This window comes from Anopheles aquasalis, chromosome 2 (assembly GCF_943734665.1).
Source record: "Anopheles aquasalis chromosome 2, idAnoAquaMG_Q_19, whole genome shotgun sequence".
Classification (NCBI taxonomy): domain Eukaryota; kingdom Metazoa; phylum Arthropoda; class Insecta; order Diptera; family Culicidae; genus Anopheles; species Anopheles aquasalis.
Genome location: NC_064877.1, coordinates 68,860,647 through 68,880,646, shown reverse-complemented (window position 1 = coordinate 68,880,646; position 20,000 = coordinate 68,860,647). Strand labels below are relative to the sequence as shown.

Sequence of the window (20,000 nt, the reverse complement as noted above, 5' to 3'; positions counted from 1 at the left end):
ACTCCGTCGTATTCTGATCATCTGGCGTTTTATTACCTTGCCAGGAATCTCCCTGTTTCACTCTTACCTGGCGAACCAGCCGATGGTGCATTTATGGTGCATATCGATGCTGCTGCGGATGTGTGTTTCTTGCTCATAGCAACATGGGCGCATCGTAAAATGCAATGGCTTGCTGCGAAATTTTTAGCCCCGTTAGTGAGGGGCGAATTATAGAATTAACCACAGTGCAGTGCATTGTTTGCACGGTACGTTGTAATCTGTTGTAGGAAATGGCCAATTTCAAATCGTTTGTGTTTTTTGAGACTTTTTTTATATTCCTTAATAAAACCCAATAGTTCTCACACGAAAATCAGCGATATGAGGATGTTTTTTGCTGACAATGATTGATGCTTTATTGGTGAATCTCTGAAGGTAGCAAAAAACCGATCTGAGCCATTTCAGGATGAGTGTGAGTTTACATAACTCTTCTCTGCTGCATCTCAGATGTTTCTTCTGATCATCTAGTAAGGCAGAGCTTACGGTTCTCTGCTAGGCAACTTTTTCTACTAATTTGAACGTTACAGAAAACCCACATCTTCCAAGATGCCGTGCCTGAACGCGTAAAGACAAACAACCGATTTAATTCGTTTTTCTCCGGCTTTTTAGTGACCGCCTACGATCTGCTGCCCCTCCTACTGCCGTCTGATGCCAAGCTCTTCTTTCCCGTTCCTTTCTGCCACATTTTAGGTCCAGCATAAGCACCCGCGTTTATTCAGCCATAACCAACATGCCACCAACGAACTTACTATTACTGCTGCTGCTGCTTAAATTGAAGCCTATTACAGGCCGATATGGTACGCCTTGCCTCTGATAGTTCTAAGCCGAGCCGTGGGTTGGGCACTTCAGCGCTCCCTGGTCCGCCCCGATTCAGAGGGAATGTGCTGATTGTCCAGTTACTCCTACCCGCCGCCTGTCACGAATCTTTACCGAAGGTGACCGTCCGGTCGGGCGGGCCAATTTAATGTTATCCTTTTGGTTTAAAGAGTTAATTTTTCATGTAAACATTGGCAGCTTGAAGCGGCGCGACGCGCCCTTACCGCACCCTCGGCAGGGGCCTAGAGGGCTTGCAAAGCCCATTTGAATCCTTTGCATTTACGAAATAGCTCTGTACCTGCCGTATACGGCTGTGATATTGCACCGTTGGTTGACTGGCTGGTCGCTCATTTTGTAGGCTTTCGATTGCCAATAAACTGGCAAAAGAAGCTCTACCAGTCCGGTGATCGGCAGAGATCGATGCTGTTCGTTGGTTTAACAAACGTTTGGTTTTTTTGCCTGGGATTTCTTTCTTTTTGCGGAACGTAGACAAAGGAAAAGTCAATTTTTAAGATCCGCACCCCTTTCGGGCACAAAACGCGACACCAAAAGTTCCGAAACAAGGTACAGAAAAAAATCGTCACGCTAGCCAAATGAGGAGTCTTTGTGGTTATCATTCGATTAGGATAGTCAAAATGTGTGTTTACTTATTAGCATTATTATAGTAACTGATTGCAGCATTCAGCTTAACGTTTGTTTTCGACCAAAAACAAACGGAAGCTCGCGTGCAATCAGTACCTTTCCATTAACCGGAAGGCTCCTATTAATTATCTTATTCGATTTTGCTCCGTGTTATCTACTAGCTAGAGTCGTTAGAAGATTGATTACGATTCTATCGCTTTAAAAGAACGTTTCCAAAGATCCCAATTTGAGCTTATTTTCTAATAAACTTGATTCCAATCAGTTAACATCTTCCTGAGGCTAACTTAATCGTTTGTAACTATTCTGTTAAGCATCAATTTCGTAGCTATTCTGTTAACAATGTGGCTAACTATGCTTTTCCACATTCACAGAATCGACATGATCCTGGTTCTTTTGCTACCGCATTATCTACTGTTCTCGGATGATCATTTACTTCGAACCACTGTAATCTGCTAGCACGTTTGCTTGCTTATCATTGTGGTGCTTTCTGGCTCTTCTATCATCTTATTATTGTATTGTTTGGTTCGTAAACAATCACGTTAACTTCTCTTTGCCTGGGATGCCGCTGCTAAGTATTCTTCCACACATTTATATGATCAATGATTACCGTATTCATCGGGAAGAAAAATATAGGAAATCCTTCTGCAAAAGTACGGCACACCGTTGGTCGTTTAGCTCAAACGATTAGCATCCAGCACACTCTTAGCATATCAGCATCGATTCCTAACTCTTCGATTATCTTTTGATGCGTTCTTTCGTACGCAAACAATTCCCTTACTAAAAGGGACTTCAACTGTGCGTTACGTTGAATTCCTTTTCTGTTTCGTTACTAAAACCCTCTCACTCTCGATTGCTGTACTTCTCGTACTAAAAGTTCAAGTCATTTTCTTAAATGTTTTCAGTTCTTTTCATCGTACTTGGATGAACGCTCGGGATGCCTAATTCTATGCTGCACGCAGCAAACGCTTACCCTTGCTTATAACTTTTTGCAAAATTTCACCATTTTGCGATACATAGTCCCGTGTCACGTTGTACAACAACACAACACATACATCACGGTCCTGCGTGATGCCTTTTCCGGAAGCCCACTCGCTCACTCGTTCCGACGGCAAGAGCTTTGTGCCATCAGCTCCACGCTGCGGAAGATGGAAAATTTGACCGTCGTCCGCTGTTCATGGCCGTGGTGGTGTGTTGCGGCGGCTGCCGCTGCGAACAGGTCCACGAACACTTTCTGGAGCGCTGGATCCGAGATGCCGGCCGTTGCCAGCAACTGCTGATCGCCATGGTTGGGCACAGTCCGCCAGGGACGAAGACTAGCGGCTGGTCTTAGCTTTACCATAGGTGGTGGTGGTACTGGCTGCGGCCCGGCACTCCCTTGCCTCTGTAGTTTCCGATAGATGAGCCGCGTCATGTCGATCTTGCACATACCGTTCTCGTTGATCTTCACGATTTCCGAATCGCGAAGTACCTGCTGCGAAGTGCGGTTGCGCCTTCCGTCAACCCGATACGGCTGCGATCGGACGGCTTGTGCCGGCTGAGCGTACTGAATTTGCACGCGGTTTTGGATCGCCATTGGAACGGCGTGTGTCTGCATTGGCGGTGCCGGTGTCAGCATTGTGGGCTTCCGCTGCCCGTTCCCGGCCATGTCTCTTCCTTGAGCGGAAATCATGTTTAACGGATACGATTGCTGCCGTTGTTGGGGCGCGGATGTTACGGGGATAACGTAGCCACTCGAATTCATGACGCTCGATACTCAGGAACCTTTGGAAACAGACGAGATGTTGAAAGCGCGCTATCATCCACCTCTTCACTAAACCGAATAACTGGCGTGCTGCCGATTTCTGATCGCAGCAAGCTTATCCGTATCCAACGAGCCCAACGAGAGCGGACACTCACCTTGCGCGGCAAGTAAAGCGAGGCCTCAGTATTGTGCGGTGTTGAACTCTGAATAGCCTAACCGCCATGATGCAAAGAACAAACGCCTTTCTTCTCGGCGTACACATACAATCGTTTAAAAGGAACCGATACATGTCATCACGCACACAATATAGAGTGTATCAAATAAATCGAAGTGCACCGTAAAAGTGAGAAAACACGGACTAAAAAAACGGTACAGTGTATGGCACCTGTAGCAGAAACAGCTTGGATGGAACCGGAAAAGAGAATCGTATTCAATCACCCTCGGGAGTAAGATTTATTAACGCGATTCTGTGGCCTTATCGATCACACTTAATCCGTACTATTTACACAATAATTCTAATTTAAGGAACGAATCGGATCCGGTACCAGTTTTTGGCTACACCGTTCCACCCTCCAACGCTTCCACGGTGAGCGGTTTCGGACCAAACTGTCGTTGCCGCGACACCCAGTAACTTTCAGCCATCAGCTCAACATTGCGGAAGATAGATTCGATCCGCTTAGCGGCCGGCGTAACGTTAGAGGCGACACGATGTAGGCTCGCCGGAGAATAATGCGTTTTGGTTGAGGCCGGTGCTGCTGTTACCGCTGGTTGCTGCGATGATTTCTCGGTACCAATCATCAGGCGACTTTTTTTGTAGTGATGCTGATGACCAGGACCACATCCGTTCTGATGGTTGGTTATGTTACTCAGGGGAAACGCCGATGCCGATTCTGCAGTCGCCAGTACACTGGCATAGCGACGCTTACGATTAACGCTGCTTGATTGGATTGGTACACTGGCAGGATAATTCCCTGGCGCCAATTGTCCGGTGAATCCTGCTGCCGGTACACTGCTGTTGCTGTAACTTCGTTGTTGGCCCTGGGCAGGATACGACGTTGGTTGCTGGTTCCAGTAGTTCCATGTTGATGATGTGTTGTTGTAGTATTGCTGCTGGTGATGCTGGTGCTGCTGCTGCTGCTGATGGTAAGAGTGCGGTGGCTGACTTTGATGCATTGCCATAGTTGCCGGTTGATACTGCTGAGACAACATTCTAACGTTTCACCTTCAATGTCCTTTTTAGTGCCTTCAAGCAACCGCACAGGTTTAGCGCAAAATCTCGACTGATGGCTATAGGCAGTGATCGCCATGCTTTAAATACGGATTGAGCGACCGGAATGGACCCGATGTAAATGTGGATCATCGTCGACGACAATCCGGTCTGGTCTGGTCAAGCGCAATTGCGTCGAGACACGGCGCGTCGGATGCCAGCAGCCAATTGCAGGCAGTGGAGGGTATTTTCCGAGGGGTAATTCCAGTAACGATCAGCATGCGGGTCAAGAGGAAAACCGAAAGCGTACCTACGGCGCCAAACCCGCGCCCGGTTGTCCCGCCGGTAAGATTGACCAGTTGCTCTTACCTAGCGCGCACGCTGTGCACGGGATCCATTACCTTACGGTCTACCCTTTCGGGATGGTAAACGCTGGTAAATGATTCTAAGCCGCGAGTTTTTAATATGATCCCTTGCGCTCTTTCTATGTTTAAGGGTAAAGGGTGAAGGCTGAGATCGGCTCAGGGACGGGTAGTCTGTGTAATAAGATGCTGTTCTCTGTTCGGGGTCGGCAGCCCATCTCGTGTTAATTCATAATCTTGTGCGTAAAATCCCATTTTAACCCTTTTCTGCGGTTCGGTACGAGGGCTTTCCCCGCTCTGAGTGATCGTGAAAGGGTTTTTTTCCATTTTCTTTCTTTCTTTTCGAGTGACCATTTCCTAGTTCCGTCCTAGACGAAAATGTATCTACCTACTCCGTACTTCTGCTCCCGGGATGCTGCTCTGATTATTGTTTAGATTGCTAGGAGACCATTTATGAAAATAACCAACCGGAAAGTCCGGCCATAACCAGTACGAACCGGAAGCTTCCACCCACTGGAACATCCTGTGTGAGGTCTCCTTGAGCGGAAGGTTGTAAACGCAGCGGGTGGAAAGAGTTGCTCACTTCCTCCCTATATATTAATTGCTTGCATTTCCATATAGACACGGAGTGATGAACTCGTTCACTGTGGCAAGGCCGTTGGCGTCAGATAGTGTTACGGTAAGAAATCGCTACTTAATTCAATGCGATCGCTTGTAACCCTTCTGCAGACGGCAGGCAGGATTGTCGCGTCGTTGCGTCAGTCAGCTGTCCGCCTAGCTCATTGTTTTCTAATGTTCCTGGAATACTCTCTGGAGGACAGCTCCTAGACAAACCTCAATCATAATCAATCGGATGCGACACGGTAGCGGCGGACTGGAAGCCAGCAGTTATGACTCAACATGTTATGTCACAGACACCAAAAGTTACGTAAAATTACCGCATTCGGTGGCGACCCCTTCTGATTGTCCGGCCTCTGATGATCCTCGGAGGACAAAAAGGGCCAAGTGTTGGACGTGGTCATACCCTAGCAGACCATGACTGTGAGTTTACAATTGAACTACCATCCCTTGGTTACTTGTCCCTAATAGGATTTACGACATAATTCCTTTTTATTTCTCTTCTAAATACAGGCCGCTCGGTGGCTGGTTTGCTGGCTGACTTACTGGTCATCAACGATAATGGCTCGCCAATGCCATTCTTCAAGAAGATCGCCGATCGAACGGGATCAGAGAACCCAATACTGTGTCCCATTTGGCATTTATGGCCAATCGCATCAGCATAATATTCTTAGACAGTCACCATGGCTACGGGGAGTGTCCTTTTTGCCTAGACTGGGAAGGCCTTATGGAGGATGGCGGAATATTTTGTGCCGGGGGATAAGCCTGATGGGCTGTTGGGTTTATGATATTGACCTGCTTGACCCTGATCTCTCGTCCGGGAAAGATGGACAACGCTGCTCGCGTCTCGACAGGCTGGCAGGCTGGCAGGCAAGTAGCATGGCATGCTGGGCGTATACCGTGTGTGCGTGAGGCGGCGACTGGAGTCTAAACAGATCATAAAACCATAAAAGCATTGGCGAGAACGGATGATTCCCCCTGACAGTGGCTAACACCCTCCGTAACAGGGACCTCCAGCAATCGAGCTCGCCAGGATGTCGCACGCCCGAAGCATAAATCTCTCGCGACCAGCTATTAAGCATTCCTAGGTCGCCATCATTAATCGCCAAAAGTGAAGCCCCGTTGATCATACCTTACCCGAGTGCTACTCTACCTGGTGCCTGGACCAGTGTAAGGTTGGTTTACAATAAGGCCAGCCACTCTATAGTCCGTTTCGAACAGAACTATCGAACCGATACGATCCCCGATCCCTGGATGCTGGATGACGCGTGCGGCAGGAATTTTCACAATCAAGCCCAACAGAACTATGCTTGCCCCCTCGGTAACGGCCAAAAGATCTTGGGCCAACTTTGCGGTGCCCACAACAGTTCGCTGTTCCACGTTTTTTATGGTACGTTGAGCATCCTGTTACCCGTCCGCCCGTTAACAGACCCGTTACCTTATAACTTTACTTGATCATTTTCGTAAACAATCTCCACCCACCAGGAATCGGGTGCGATCGAAGGCTGCTGGCGAATCCTACCCGCACCAAACGGCGAACAAAGTGCCATGCCCGTGGGTAAGATGAGCACGGGCACCGCCGCAATGCAGGACAAACGGCTCTTTAAAAGGGCTCTAAAAAGGTAGATCGCTCATAAAAAAACGAAAATGCCGCAAAACGATCGACCCACCAGGCAACTCACCCGGTCTGCCCCTCCCGGTGCTTTTGAAGCGACCGCACCGGTAGTACCGGCACATACTGTAGTACCACGCCGGTGGTTTATGGTTTGTTTACGAAATACGTTACCAAAAGTCCATTGCCGGCGGATGACGAGGGCGTGCCACGGAGGCCAACCTTTGTTAAAAAAATGTGAAAATCTTTCCCTTTTTTACCAACGTGATCGCGCCCGCTTTATTGTTCTGCCATCCACGGGTGTTGTCCACGGGTGTTGTGGGCTCTATAATGTGCTCTGCATTGGTTGCGCATCTCTCGCACTAACGTGTTCCATCATAAATCACGGCCAGGATGAGCAAATGAACACCCAGAACCGCTAGTTTTTTGGAGCAAAAGCTAAATTGCAGTGCTACTTCATATATTTCATTTCATTTTTACCTATTACAATTCAATGTAATCTTCTCATCTTTTTTGATTCATTGTAGCCGTTGTCCGATCAGTACCAGTTCCTAGTAGAATCCAACAGATGAAACGAGTGTTGCGTAAAGGAAATTAACGGGCTTCTTCAGGTAAGGTAATTATAAAAATATGTTTTAAGCCACTAACAAGCGATCAAAAATACTTTCCTTTGAAATTTACATTTGCATCAAATACAAATGGATCAGAGAACAAAGAAGCAACATCAAACCATTCCTTTGCAACAGCAAAGTACCATCGATCATATCTGAGCAAGGATTCAAGGACTGATCTGATCTTACGCGTTCGTGTTTTGATTCACCATAATCGAAGCTCAGGCACGATTCATACTAATTCTTCATACTAATGCTTCGAACGAAGTACGAGATAACACTGGCTGAAGGGATAGGGAGAAGAATATTGAACAGGACTTTTGAACGTGCATTTTCTGTCGCAGGTTTGGAGGGATGTTTTATACCGATTCATTGTCTGCGCCACTTCTCTGACCTCCGTATGATCGTTCCTTTCGTGAGCAAGTATGGCGCCGTTAGGTGTTTGCTATTTTCGGACTTTCCCTCTAAATAAAACGCTTGCTAATTTACTGGAAGCAGCTGCAGCAGCGCCTTTTGTTTCTGGATCACCCCGATCTCATCTCCTTCTGTCGGTTGGCGGTTTCAATATTTTTTTTTTTCAAAACCATTGAATGGAAAATAATTGAGGCAGCATAATTTTTAATAGCGAGGAATATTTTTACTTTTACTTTGCCAAATTTTGGTTATGATATTATGGCTTTTATGTTTCAGTTTTTTCTCATCATGTTTTCTCTCGATTCCTACCACTTGATTTAGGAGGAATAAAACATATGAATCATTTAACAGATATTTTTTAATTGTCATAAACAATACATTTTATTTCTCAATTCTTCGTCTCTTCATTGATGATTAATTAATTATTACGCAGCACCCTTGGCCCCACTCTATTCCACTTCACGGATCATCATTCTCGAGAAGCTCAATCCTCGATAGGAATCGAAATCGTACCAAAACATGGATGTCCAATTGAGAGCATTAATGTATCGGCCGTTTAAATTCGCACGCGTACAATCTCGTTCGTGCCACCAGGCCCCTTGCCGGTAAATGGTACATTGTGCAGTGCTCTTGCCATAACTATCCATCGTTGTGAACTTCAGTCCCTTGTTGTACGACATTGCATTACCAGCAGTCCCGTTATAGGATCCAAGATTCTTCAAGAAATATCTTTCACATTCACTGCCAATTTCGAACGAATCATAGCGCGCATACTTGTAGTTTCCGCTAAAGTCTTTCAATTCAATAATTATTTCGTGAGCACGATCCTTTGTTATCTGGTACACTTTCTCTAGACCGAGCCAGAACTCCTTTTCCAAATCACCAAATCCATCGCGGAATTCGTTCCAGTTTCGGTAAAAGTTCAGTGAACCATCGTAGCGGTGTTGAATCACAATCCATCCACCTTCAAACTTTTGTTGTTCACAAAACACTTTAAATGGGACACTACCATTCTTTACGCGGATCAAGTATGTCCCCGAGACGTTCGAGGATGTATCCTTGCACGAGAAAAACGAAGGTCCGTCGGGCACGGCTGATGTTGGTGTGACACTTTTTTCCTCCACTGATGGTGTGGCACAATCCTGCTTCAGCGTTGTATGAACGGAATTCTCCGGCATGCCCATCATCAACTGCAGAGTGTGCTTGTGGTAAGAGCAGTCTTTTTGTACTTGGCCGACTTGTTGAAGGATTTTTTGCAATGTGGCATCTATCCTTTCCTGGATTCCGCTTGTATTAGGCGTTGCTTGATTTTCTAATTTATGTTCAACGTTGATTAAATTTCCTTCACGAGTGGATCGATATTCGTTCAACTGGGTTTGCATCTTTTGCAATTTATGCTCTATTGAATCTAGCTTGGTCAACAGCACCTCTAAACCGTATCCTACTATCCCACTAGTGATGATTCCGCCCTCCCTAGGACGAGCACGATCACTTGCACCGACAGATAATGCCGCACAACACACGACTAACCAAACGATTCGCTTCATTTCACTCTACGCAACGGACCGCGTCTGCTGAAGGATTAAATCAGAATGATATCTCCGTGCTGTTTGGAGGAAAGTTTTATACTGATTCAATGTGTACACCACCATTCTTACCAGTGCAATAATATGATCGTTCTTCCACACCACGATTAAGCAATTGCTATTTTTGGAATCCCACTTGAAATGAAACGTTTGCAATGCTGTGTTACCAGGCTGGAAGTGGCTACAACTATGACTTTGTATTTGCTTCATAACCATCTCCTTTCACCAGCTGCTAATTTTTTTTTTGTTTAAAAACATCGATCGCAACATAATTCTTCATCGCGAGGAACATTCAAACATTATAAAGAAACTCATTTCACGTTTTTGTGTGCTTTAATGTAATCGTATCTTCTATTTCTACTTTTAGATTGTAAAACCATGGCCATGGTATTAATAGCTCTCAATTGGAAACTGGAATTACGGAACGGAAATACGATCGCTTCCGATCACGGAGAGTGCATTTCAGCTTGAGCGATAATGAACGACGATTGGCGCTCGAAATGAAAATCACGAAGTGGGGTAATGCAACGCTTTTTCGCCAAAGAAAACACGGTGCGCCAATGAAGAGCTTGACTTCATATTTATGCATTTTTATTTAATCATTTTGATCGATATCGATTTACACAGGACGAATCATCATTCGGGAATAGCTCAAACCTTGATGGTCATTGTCGAAATGATACCAGTTCATCGATTTACCATCGTTGCCGTTAAGATACCGTCCGTTCAAATTGGCATGATAACACCCATTGTACCACCAGGCACTTTCCCACTTTTCAGCACAGTGTAGGGTAGAATCGTCGTTATCCTGATCCGTGGTCGAGAACTTCATCCCCCTGTGGTTCGCCATTGAGTCACCAGCGGTTCCACTGTACTTTCCAAGGGTTTTCAGCCTGTACTGTTCGCTTTCACCGCCAATCTTGAACCCGTTGTACCGAGCATACTTGTACATTCCGCTGAAGCTCTTCAATTCTACAATCAGCTCCCACTGCCCGGAAGATGCGGTCGTTAGCTGGTGCAAGCGTTCGAGACCGATCCAGAACTCCTTCTTAATATCACCGAAACCGTTCCTATACTCGGTCCAATTGCGATTAAAGTCTAACGATCCATCATAACGGTACTGAATCACAAGCCATCCACCATCAAACTGCTGCTGTTCACAGTACACGGCGAATGGTTCGCTTTCACTGCTAACACGGATGAGATACGTCCCCGAAACATTCGATCGTACATCCTTGCACGACAAATGGGGAGCAAGTGGTGCAGTCTTGGGGCTTGCTGGTGTGCGACAATCTGGTGACAGTGCTGGGGTGTAATCGAACAGCTTATCTCGCAGCTTATCACGATTGGCACAGGCGGTCTGCTGGGACAGGATCTGAACCGAACGATCCTGAACAACGCTCAGATTGCGTCCGATGTCTTGTTCCAGCAGATTTAGCCGCTTATCGAGGCGTTGCATAGCCCACAGCAAATCAGCGGACGTCCTCTCTTGTGTCGCTTGATAGTGGACCATCGCTTCTCGCTGCTCGTGCAGCTCGTACTGTAGTTCCAGGAACTTGTGCTGCATGTTCTGTAGCTTGTTGAGAAGAATCTCTAACACGTGGCCCGATACAATTTCATCGGTATCTGCGCTTGCACCCATCACCCCCCAAAACACCAAGAAACAAACACCAAGCTTCATGATGGCGGAACAATGGTGTACCATGTGTTGCTGGGCTCTCTTTGGCCTGGTCGGTACAATGAAGTATACTCAATCACTATCACGTCCAAACTGAGCGTTTGGAAGCAGACTTGGGAGCATAATAACCAGTCAGCAAGTCCTAACGGTGATAGCAGACAGCTGTTGAAGCTGCTTATGAACTTCCCGTTTGATAAGCGCAGTGACGACCACGTTCTGAGTGATGTCTGGGAGGCTGCTAATCGGAGTTGAGATTTGGATGGTAGTCTCAACTGCTTACAGAACACTTGATAAGAATGAACAAAAAGGGAATGGAGGACAAAAAGGTCTGTGGCTTCTGCTACGCTTGTGGACGCAAGGCATCATGGACATGGAACAAGAAGCAATCCTTGTTCAAACTTTGTTCAACCAATATCCGGTTGGCATAGCAATAGTTTTAAAAAATACAAACAGCTTTCTGTTATTCTAAACACGTTCTTTCCAGAAGCGATAAAACCAACGAAATACTTGCAGAAAATCCCGCAAAAACCCAGCCCTGGCCCAGTCCTGGTCCTCGCACCTTTATTGTTTGGCTTCAATGGTATGAAAACTAAAATATTAGTGTACATTCAAAGAGTATAATTAATCTACTAACAAAATAACAAATAACCGCTCAATTTCCCTCCCTACTTTCCGTTCCTCCTTACAGCTTCGATTGCACGTAGTCACGGTGCACGACATCACGCCACCACTTGGGCCGCTCAAGCGCTTCCGGTGCCTGCATGATGGCCGACTCCATGTGCCGATACACGTCCCCATCGCTCATACCGAGCGGTGAGTTAAGAATGAAATCCGGTGGTGCGATCGCATCAACCAGCGCGATCGCTTCGCGTTTGATCAACGGTAGCAGATCGAGTACCACCTGCTGCAGTAATGCCATTCCGTTCGGTTGCTGCGCAAAGTAACCACCCTGATAGAACAATCCGATGTGTTTGAGCGCAATACCAGCACCATACAGGACACCGAGCCGTTCCAGTGTTTGCCGCTCGCTACCGGGCTCCAAATTCGCCAAAAACTTGCTGTACACTTGCAGCAACATACGCTACGGAGAATATGAATTAATGTGTGGACAATCCCGAAACAATCCAAAGATCTACGCGCATTAATACGCGATACTCACCTCACCGTATGCGATCGAGAGTGTCCGTGCGTAGTAGGATTGTGAGTCGTTGCGTGCTTCGAACGAAGATTTCCCTCGTTCTTTCAGTTCCGTCACTTTTCGGTACGTTTCCTCTAGCAGATACACCACCAGCCAGTCCATCGCGCTGATTAGATCTGTCGCAAAACATGGAGCATGAAAAGAAATGAACCACGAGAGCCAGTGGAGGATTCTTACTTGTTAGCGTGCCAGCTTCCACCGCTGTAGTCCAAGTAGCCCGTCGTCCGCGTATTTGTTCGCTGTGAGCAAGGAATGTGGCCGATCCGAGTGGCGACACTTGAGCAAACCGATCGTTACCCTTCGCCCGTACGCTTAGCAACCAGTTCGAGGCCTGCTGGATGAGCACATTGTTCTCGCCCTCGTACGTACAGTTGGGATCATTGTTACCGCGCAGATCACCGATCGTTGACAGCTTCAGGTAACCGTGGCCACCGCACGCCTCACGGCACTCCTGTACCCCGTCACGGGCCGCCCAGGTGCAGACGGGTTTGGCGGCCGACGAAAGCGCATGCACCTCCATACCGACACTGGCCACATTCTCACCACCGAGCATCGCCAACTGCATATCGCCATAGGCTTTGGTGAACCAAAGGTTAAACACTCGCACCACAAAGTTTGCGGCCAGATGCGGAAACAGGCGGAACTGTTGCGACTGATACTCGAGCACAGGCCACTCTTCGTCGGTGCCATCGTCCGGTCCGAACTGCTTCCGTGCGGCCGAGTAGCGTAACGCAATGCTGATTGCCTTCGTGAGGTACACATTGGCGATACCGCAGATGCTGACGCGGCCGCCGGACAGTGCTCCGAGTGATGCACCGAATCGACGGCTAGGATCTTTGATCGGTGACACGAAGGCACCACTTTCCGCATCCACATCACCTGTCCTGGCCAACAGATTGTCACGCGGTATGCGGTACTGCCGGAACATCACGAATCCATTGTCCACTCCCTGAAGGCCCGCCTTCGGGCCCAGATCACCCACCGTTAGGCCGGGGTATGCGTTTAGTGTAGCGGGATCTCTTATCGGTACGACGAACGCATTCAATCCATGGTGCTGTCCATCGGCGGTGTACAGCTGGGCGTACACGATCAGATGGGTGCAGGTTTTGCCCAGATTGCCGATCCAACATTTGGCCGCCTCGAAATCGGGCGTATGCAGAACGTACTCACCGGCCGCCGGATCGTACGTTGCCGTCGTACGCATACCCTTCGCGTTCGTACCGTGCGCGATCTCGGTCAATCCGAACGCACCCAGATACTCGCCGGTCGCATTCCGTTCGACGATCTCATCCAATCGGCCCACATCCAGCGTCCGGATGACCGAGGGAAACATACCGAAACCGAGCGAGTACTTCACGGCCATGCTGGGTTCGTACGCGATCCACGACTGGTGATAGTGTGGGGCCAGATCCGGTCGCTCCAGGTAGTCGACGAGCGTAAACATCCGTTCGTTCTGCACCACGTACATGCGCTTCGTCGCAAGGTGCCGCTCCTCGTCCATCGTGAGGACGTGGTTCGGGTGGACAAAGAGTGGATGCTTGCTGGCGAAGCTCCACACCCGGTGCTGCAGTACCAGGGAGGCCTCATCGTTCAGTGCCAGCTTCACCTTACGCCAATCGACCGTGGCCTGCTGCCGGTACCGGGTGAGTGGGCCGCGTGCCGGTGGATCGGGGAAGTAGGTCTTGTTATCCAGCAGCTTCCCATGCTCCGACGGTCTGCCGACGGAGCAAAAGCAGAAAGGGAATCGTTAAAAAAGGTAAAGGCCATCTCCGGCCTACGACACGTACCGTGCGATCGTGTTGAACTCACTCATCCCAGTTGGCGTTTGTTGTTGTTTTGGAGGGTGACTGCTGACAGCTGATTTTGCTGAATCGGATGATGAAGAAGAAGATTTGTTGCTGAAGGCCTACGGAGAGGGAAAGAGGAGAGGGAGTTAGATTACTCCTTTTTCGTTGTTTTTGTTCCCGTTGCTGGAGGCACAACCTTATCACCCTTATATTGCCCCACACGATATCTGCTCGCTATCAACGATAATCTTCTGCAAATCATCGGGAACAAACAACAACGGATCAAGGGAACTGTACGCTTTTACACCGACAAGCCGAAATCACTCCTGTGTGATGAAAACCTGTTTCTTCGTTGCAAACAACTCCAAAAACACTAAAAAATACCGAGATTCGCGAGAACGCAGGACGAACCGCGAATGCACCACTATCATCCGATGACAGCTTCTTACGATCTCCTCCCTCTGGCCTTGCGCAAAACAACTACGCACCACAAACAAACGCACCAAGCGCTACGAATCAGCGAAGTGATGATGCGGCCAGGGTCGGATTTGGACGTTGAACCCCCGTTCCCCGGGAGAAAGGTTGGAAAATTATTCACGAACAGAACGGAACGCGACGGAATGGTGTTGTACGATTGTGAAATCGAGAAAAGACTCCCGACACTCAAATTTACTCTGCGGACAGCTTATCTATCACGGATTCGTTCAAACAATACGGATTTTGCGTATATTGCGTGTAGAATATCGTTGAAAGGATAATCTTCAAACTTACCGCGAATCAGCTGGTCCGTGATGGTTGGAACGAACGCACCGCGTGTACTGGCCCACACGTCGTTGAACTTGTAATGAACGCAGTTTGAGCCGCGGGGTCATAGGGCCTTTTGCGTAAAGTAGGGGACGATAAGATTGTGCATTACTTGTACATAGCCTGCTGTACTGTCTACTGTTAGGCGTCCAGTAGCGGCCGTCGCCTGTGTGGTTCTTACCTTATCCTTTTTTAAATTGAGCATCGAAGCATGCTACACACTTTATGTGTATTTATGTTTATCACGTTCCAGAGACGGGCGACGAATTTCGGAAGCATCCTAGTTAGCCATGATACTATTGATGCAGTTTGAGCAGCGAAGCGGATAAGAGGTGAGCCGGAGTTTTATTTTTTATTAGAATTAGTACATGAATGTTGTTTGTGTTTCTTTGCGTAATTTGTCGTGGATCATTTGGACGATCTAGCGCTAACTATGAAAAGATACTACTACCATACAAACATTACCTTTATCACCGGAAACCGTACAATACACGGGGAGACATTACACAACGTACAAACATGCCACTGGATAGCATACCCTAATGGAGGCGAGTGAGCTTCCCATTCGCCACCTCAACCCCCCTTACACCTAGCTAATGAAGAAGAAATTATTTAGCGGTTCCCACCATCGCTACTTCTCACGGAATTCATGTTTAGTCGACCACACGAAGCTAATTAAATCCCGGCTCTTTCCACTGTTAACGGAGTTTGTATCGTAATGAATAAGGACTATAATCATTTTATGAAAGACTAGCGCGGAGAGACAGTGCTTCCAATCTTCAGTCACTTCAGTATTCTTCTAAAACCTAGCCTCCCCCTCCATTTACCGCCAATTATCGTTCCGTAAGTAAGTCGTGCTTTTGGTTAAATTCTATAGGATCGAATTTCAGGTGCGGCGAGCATTGAGATAAGGTGCAGGATGCTAACACAGCCCACACGAGCATCACCTGGGCATCATCGGTGAAGTGAGTAAGAGCTCTCGTTACAATCATGATATGTTTAACGGTTTTCGTAATGAGGCACCTTAGGAGGAATTGTCACCTTTTGCGCATGCCCATCTCTTTCTTTCCGTGCCCTCCTGCGTGCCGCGAACTGCGTCTCAGTCAAACTTCGCGTTCCCGATAAGTCACCGAAAATATCCTTCGTAAAAAGGAAAGGAAGCTTCCCGCCGGTCTCTGTGGTCCATAATTCTGACAACCCTGTTCAACCTTGACCTAGAATCACACTAACAGCACAAACATACACACAAACACGCTCGCTGGAATGGTCACTATAGCACAGAACATGCTGAGTTTTGGCCTACTACACAGCTACTACTGTTGCTACTATTACTGTACGCCTAATGCCTTTGGCGGCTCACTTGGCAGCTAGATACTCCTATAGCAGAGAGTGGTGTTGCTAATCATTATAGTAAATGTCTCGATCACGAGAAACAAAAAAAAACATTTTTATTAAAACCTACTTCTCAGAGATGCTTATCGGTCACTAATTTAATTTTAAACACAGGTCGTTTCAATTAAAATCGTAAAAATCTTGTTGCTCCTTACCCTCATTGCTGCTTTGTTCTATCATCTTTTTCGCTCCGTTTTTGGGCGGCCTCGTTGGCCGTGTTTTGGTTTAGTTTGATTTTCGTCTTTTCCTCATCTAGCACATTCGTGCCATTCTGGATAAGTATCAGCGTGCTACATTTCACCTGCCACAAAGTAGCAATTGGGTGGGTTCCAGATTTCTAGAGTACCGATTACAACTTACGTCTTTAGCCACTAATCACACCGCAAGCTGGTATGGTAATAAATAAAGTACGGCGCCTTCAACGAATGGAATCACAAAAAGAATTTGCCATTCAACTGATTCCCCCCCGGAAATGGTCTAACCTAATACTGCCTCTAAACTGGTGGTATTGCAAGACAATGTGCACGATTGCAGCATCCTGGAGTGCAAGTTAATTGTGTTTCCCGGCTTGCCTGCAATATCCTGATCCAAGACGATCACAGCACACTTACCGGTGGCCCTAGTTTAATGTTAAACGGTGCCTCCTATGATGCCAGCCTTACATTTAACCAAGCTAATAACAGCCAATTGAGTTGCCGTCGCCAGCCAGCGAAGAACACCGTCGAAAGCAGAGATTCCACATCAGTTGTCGGACGACGAAGAGCCACAATGAAGGCGTGCTATCGTAATCATGACGTGGCGGTGTATTGTCTGCACCTTACTTCTCCGGATCCACGGATGGTGCCTTGGGGGAGCCATCACTGCCACTACCAGTTCCCATCATCATCTCGGTGTAGAACTTCTTGGCCAAACGGTACTGCTTTAGCCGGCACACTGCATACTCCTGCGAAAGAAAGGCGGGTAATGATTCTTCTTGCTATAAGTACCACGATCAATCACATACCATATAACCAAACTCGATCTGCTGGTATACGTTAACGATAGCCCAGAGACTCCAGAAAAGATGCGAAACCATCGTGAAGCACTGCACTTCCCGGCGTATCTGCTCAACTTCGTCCATAGTGCAGCTACTAGCTTCCGACACACGATCCTGCTCGTCCAGATCTTCCTCGTCGACCTCTTCCTCACTTTCGGTCCTGCTAGCACGAGCATCACCCGGACACGACAAATGGGCCAAGTACTGGACGATGAACTTTTCCTAGCGTGGAAAAACATCAGAGTGACAGACAACGTGTTCCGTTAGTGATGCATGGAGCGTACGAAGAAAAGGAAAGGCCGGACTTTCCGGTGCATTATTAGTTCAGTAAGAGGGCAGAAGAACAGGTGTAATGTGGTCGAGACGGTGTGCGAAATCGAACGTCACTGCACCGACCATATCATTCATTCGTTTTGTTGTGCGTCTCTGGTACATGGTATGGATGGTAGGGAGTATTGGAAGGGGACATATACGGACAAGGGAACATGGATGGTACTACAAAATTAAAAACTTAAAAAAAAAAGTAAATCAATTGAACACAACGACGACGGATGAATGACCGGGAGCAATCGGAAAGTAAGTGAGTGAGTGAGAGAATGAGTGAGAGAGACAAATGAGAAAACGGTACTACTTTTTGGGAACTTGGGGCGTGATGCACTAACGATCACCACTAACGGTCACAATTGCCTGCGACCAGCTGATCGAATTGGAGTTGCCTCTGTTGCTTCCGGTGTTGCTGTACCACAACCAGCTCTTCGGTTTACTCTGATGATCGATCCTCATCTTCTTCGGTGGGTGGTTGTGATAGTGGTGATTGTCCAATCATTCCAACGAGAACAGAGAACAGAACAAAATTTCCCGCAAAATATACACACAGATCCTCCAAAAGCATGCCCATACATGACACGCGTTCTTTCTCTCTCTCTTTCCCTCTCTTGCGAGCATGGGCCCTTCTAAAACGAGAGAAACCATTACTGACGCTCCGTGCGTGCCAATCGGCACTGACCGGATACTTGTTTTTTGGGCGAACGGGCGTGCGTGCGTGGGTGCGTGTGTATGTTTCGAGTGGCTCAGGACCGCGGACGGACGGCCGAATGGATGATCATCACGCGTACGCCAGTAGGGAGGCATTGGTATAGTCTAGTGTGCGGCGCCGTGGACTGAACTGAAGAGAAAAACAATAGAAATCGCTAACAAGCGACAGCTTCCCCACCCTTATCCCACCCCAGCCCAGTACCAGCTGTGGGGCTGTGCGGTGTGACTGTACAGTGCCACTGCTGTGCATTCGCGTCCTCGCTCGCTCGCTTACCTGCTGCTCATACGTTGGATACTGGTCCGGTTTGTGGTAAAAGTACGGAGCGGCACGGTTTGTGTAGTCGAATGTCCACTCGAGGAAATGGTTGGCCAGATCGAAGCCACGGTAGTTGTAGGCACAGTACTCAAAATCGATGATCATCAGCTCCGGTGTACCGTCCGCGTTGCTGCCGGCTTCCGGTTCCGAGAGTGGCTGCGAGTTACCGCTCAGTACCGAGTCACGCGTATTGTCGAGATCACTGTTCTCCATGTGGTCCTGCTCGAGCGATCGCTTTCTATGGGTAGCGGAAACGAAAGGAGAAACGGTTAAAGCAGCTCCGACATTGGGTCACGCAATGATAGAATACCTTGAGTTTCTCGAATTGAGACTGATGGTAGATGACTGATTTCCGTGCGATAATGATTCCGTGGCATTGGTCGGCACGATACCGCTCGATATGAGGATACCACTGAAGTGGGAATCTAGCTGGGTCGATTCATCAAACGATTCGATCGGATTGCTAACCGGTGGAGGGAGAAGAAGAGGGAACAGTTAATTAAAACAAAATGAATTCTTGTTGCACACGACCCTATGCTTACCACTCATAGTTTGCCCCGGAGGGTGGTTCATCCTGACGGAGCAAGATGTTACCCTCCTGCAGATCGTTGTGACAGAACACGACCGGAAAGTCTTCGCTCGAGATCAACGATCGTAACCACTGCACCTCGGCCGCTAGATCGATCTCGGCCAGCATGTCCATCATCGTATGCCCATCACCGAAACCGCCGGTTGTTGACGCCGTCGTCGTCGTCGTGTTGGAATTACCATTAACTCGATCACGTTCCATCGTCTCGAGCGTACCGGCAATACCCTTCAGCCAGCCGGCCATCTTAGCCCACAGCCAATCCGGTTCCTTCGACACCGGTATGTCCATGCTGTGGATGGCGGCCATCCGTTCCGCTACCTTGAGCGAAATCTTCGGATCACCTAGCTCGGCCGTCAGCAGTGCCCGGGCTGGTATGTACTGTTCGATGCGCCCACCCGGGAAAATACCATGCAGCTTCGGCCCAAGTTTGCGCTCCGAAAGCAACGTAAATACGACCGACTCCGTCAGCATCGTTTCCAGTGCATGTTCACCGTGCGTTTGGCCATAGATCCGCAGCAGT

The 20,000-nt window shown here is 47.9% G+C and overlaps 5 protein-coding genes across 9 annotated transcripts in view; all 5 read right to left on the bottom strand.

Moving 5' to 3' along the window:
* Window positions 1-1,473: 1,473 nt before the first annotated feature.
* LOC126581177 (uncharacterized) lies at window positions 1,474-3,396 on the bottom strand. Its single transcript, XM_050244660.1, has one exon. It carries the CDS (start codon window positions 3,233-3,235, stop codon window positions 2,588-2,590), a length of 648 nt encoding a protein of 215 aa, XP_050100617.1. The 5' UTR covers window positions 3,236-3,396; the 3' UTR covers window positions 1,474-2,587.
* A 5,112-nt stretch (window positions 3,397-8,508) lies between these two features.
* LOC126569310 (angiopoietin-related protein 1-like) lies at window positions 8,509-9,619 on the bottom strand. The gene has a single exon (XM_050226294.1). The coding sequence runs from the start codon at window positions 9,604-9,606 to the stop codon at window positions 8,509-8,511; it is 1,098 nt and encodes a 365-aa protein (XP_050082251.1). The 5' UTR covers window positions 9,607-9,619.
* A 549-nt stretch (window positions 9,620-10,168) lies between these two features.
* On the bottom strand, window positions 10,169-11,287 carry LOC126576779 (fibrinogen-like protein A). Its single transcript, XM_050238087.1, has one exon. The coding sequence runs from the start codon at window positions 11,285-11,287 to the stop codon at window positions 10,265-10,267; it is 1,023 nt and encodes a 340-aa protein (XP_050094044.1). The 3' UTR covers window positions 10,169-10,264.
* Window positions 11,288-11,827: 540 nt separating this feature from the next.
* Window positions 11,828-15,174, bottom strand: LOC126569849 (peroxisomal acyl-coenzyme A oxidase 3). 2 transcript variants are annotated; one of them, XM_050227233.1, is made up of 5 exons: window positions 15,080-15,174; window positions 14,309-14,427; window positions 12,699-14,236; window positions 12,483-12,637; window positions 11,828-12,404 (listed from the first exon to the last, which is right to left on the bottom strand). In XM_050227233.1, exons 2-5 carry the CDS (start codon window positions 14,332-14,334, stop codon window positions 12,006-12,008), a joined length of 2,118 nt encoding a protein of 705 aa, XP_050083190.1. In that variant the 5' UTR covers window positions 14,335-14,427; window positions 15,080-15,174; the 3' UTR covers window positions 11,828-12,005. The 2 variants fall into 2 exon arrangements, with proteins under 2 accessions (XP_050083190.1, XP_050083189.1); XM_050227232.1 differs by lacking the exon at window positions 15,080-15,174 and adding an exon at window positions 14,505-14,839.
* A 264-nt stretch (window positions 15,175-15,438) lies between these two features.
* The window catches only part of LOC126569850 (choline/ethanolamine kinase), an 11,609-nt gene continuing 7,047 nt past the window's right edge, over window positions 15,439-20,000 (bottom strand). For 3 of the 4 annotated variants that reach the window (XM_050227235.1, XM_050227234.1, XM_050227237.1), the window contains 5 exons: window positions 19,434-20,000; window positions 19,202-19,354; window positions 18,850-19,129; window positions 17,508-17,762; window positions 15,439-17,447 (listed from right to left, as the gene is read on the bottom strand). The exon at window positions 19,434-20,000 is cut by the window's right edge and continues 2 nt beyond it. In XM_050227235.1, the coding sequence (XP_050083192.1) occupies window positions 17,322-17,447; window positions 17,508-17,762; window positions 18,850-19,129; window positions 19,202-19,354; window positions 19,434-20,000 (1,381 nt within the window). In that variant the 3' untranslated portion in view covers window positions 15,439-17,321. Of the gene's footprint in view, window positions 17,448-17,507; window positions 17,763-18,171; window positions 18,706-18,849; window positions 19,130-19,201; window positions 19,355-19,433 lie in introns of those variants that run through there. The other variant, XR_007607820.1, reaches the window with a different exon arrangement.

Excerpts from the sequence above, each read along its gene's own strand:
- LOC126569310 (XM_050226294.1), bottom strand. The coding sequence starts at position 9,606 with ATGAAGCGAATCGTTTGGTTAGTCGTGTGTTGTGCGGCATTATCTGTC.
- LOC126576779 (XM_050238087.1), bottom strand. The coding sequence starts at position 11,287 with ATGGGTGCAAGCGCAGATACCGATGAAATTGTATCGGGCCACGTGTTA.
- LOC126569849 (XM_050227232.1), bottom strand. The coding sequence starts at position 14,570 with ATGATTTGCAGAAGATTATCGTTGATAGCGAGCAGATATCGTGTGGGG. Across the intron at positions 14,428-14,504 it reads GGCAATATAAGGGTGATAAG|GCCTTCAGCAACAAATCTTC; the intron begins GTTGTGCCTCCA and ends CCCTCTCCGTAG. Across the intron at positions 12,638-12,698 it reads GGAAGCTGGCACGCTAACAA|ATCTAATCAGCGCGATGGAC; the intron begins GTAAGAATCCTC and ends GTTTTGCGACAG.
- LOC126581177 (XM_050244660.1), bottom strand. The coding sequence starts at position 3,235 with ATGAATTCGAGTGGCTACGTTATCCCCGTAACATCCGCGCCCCAACAA.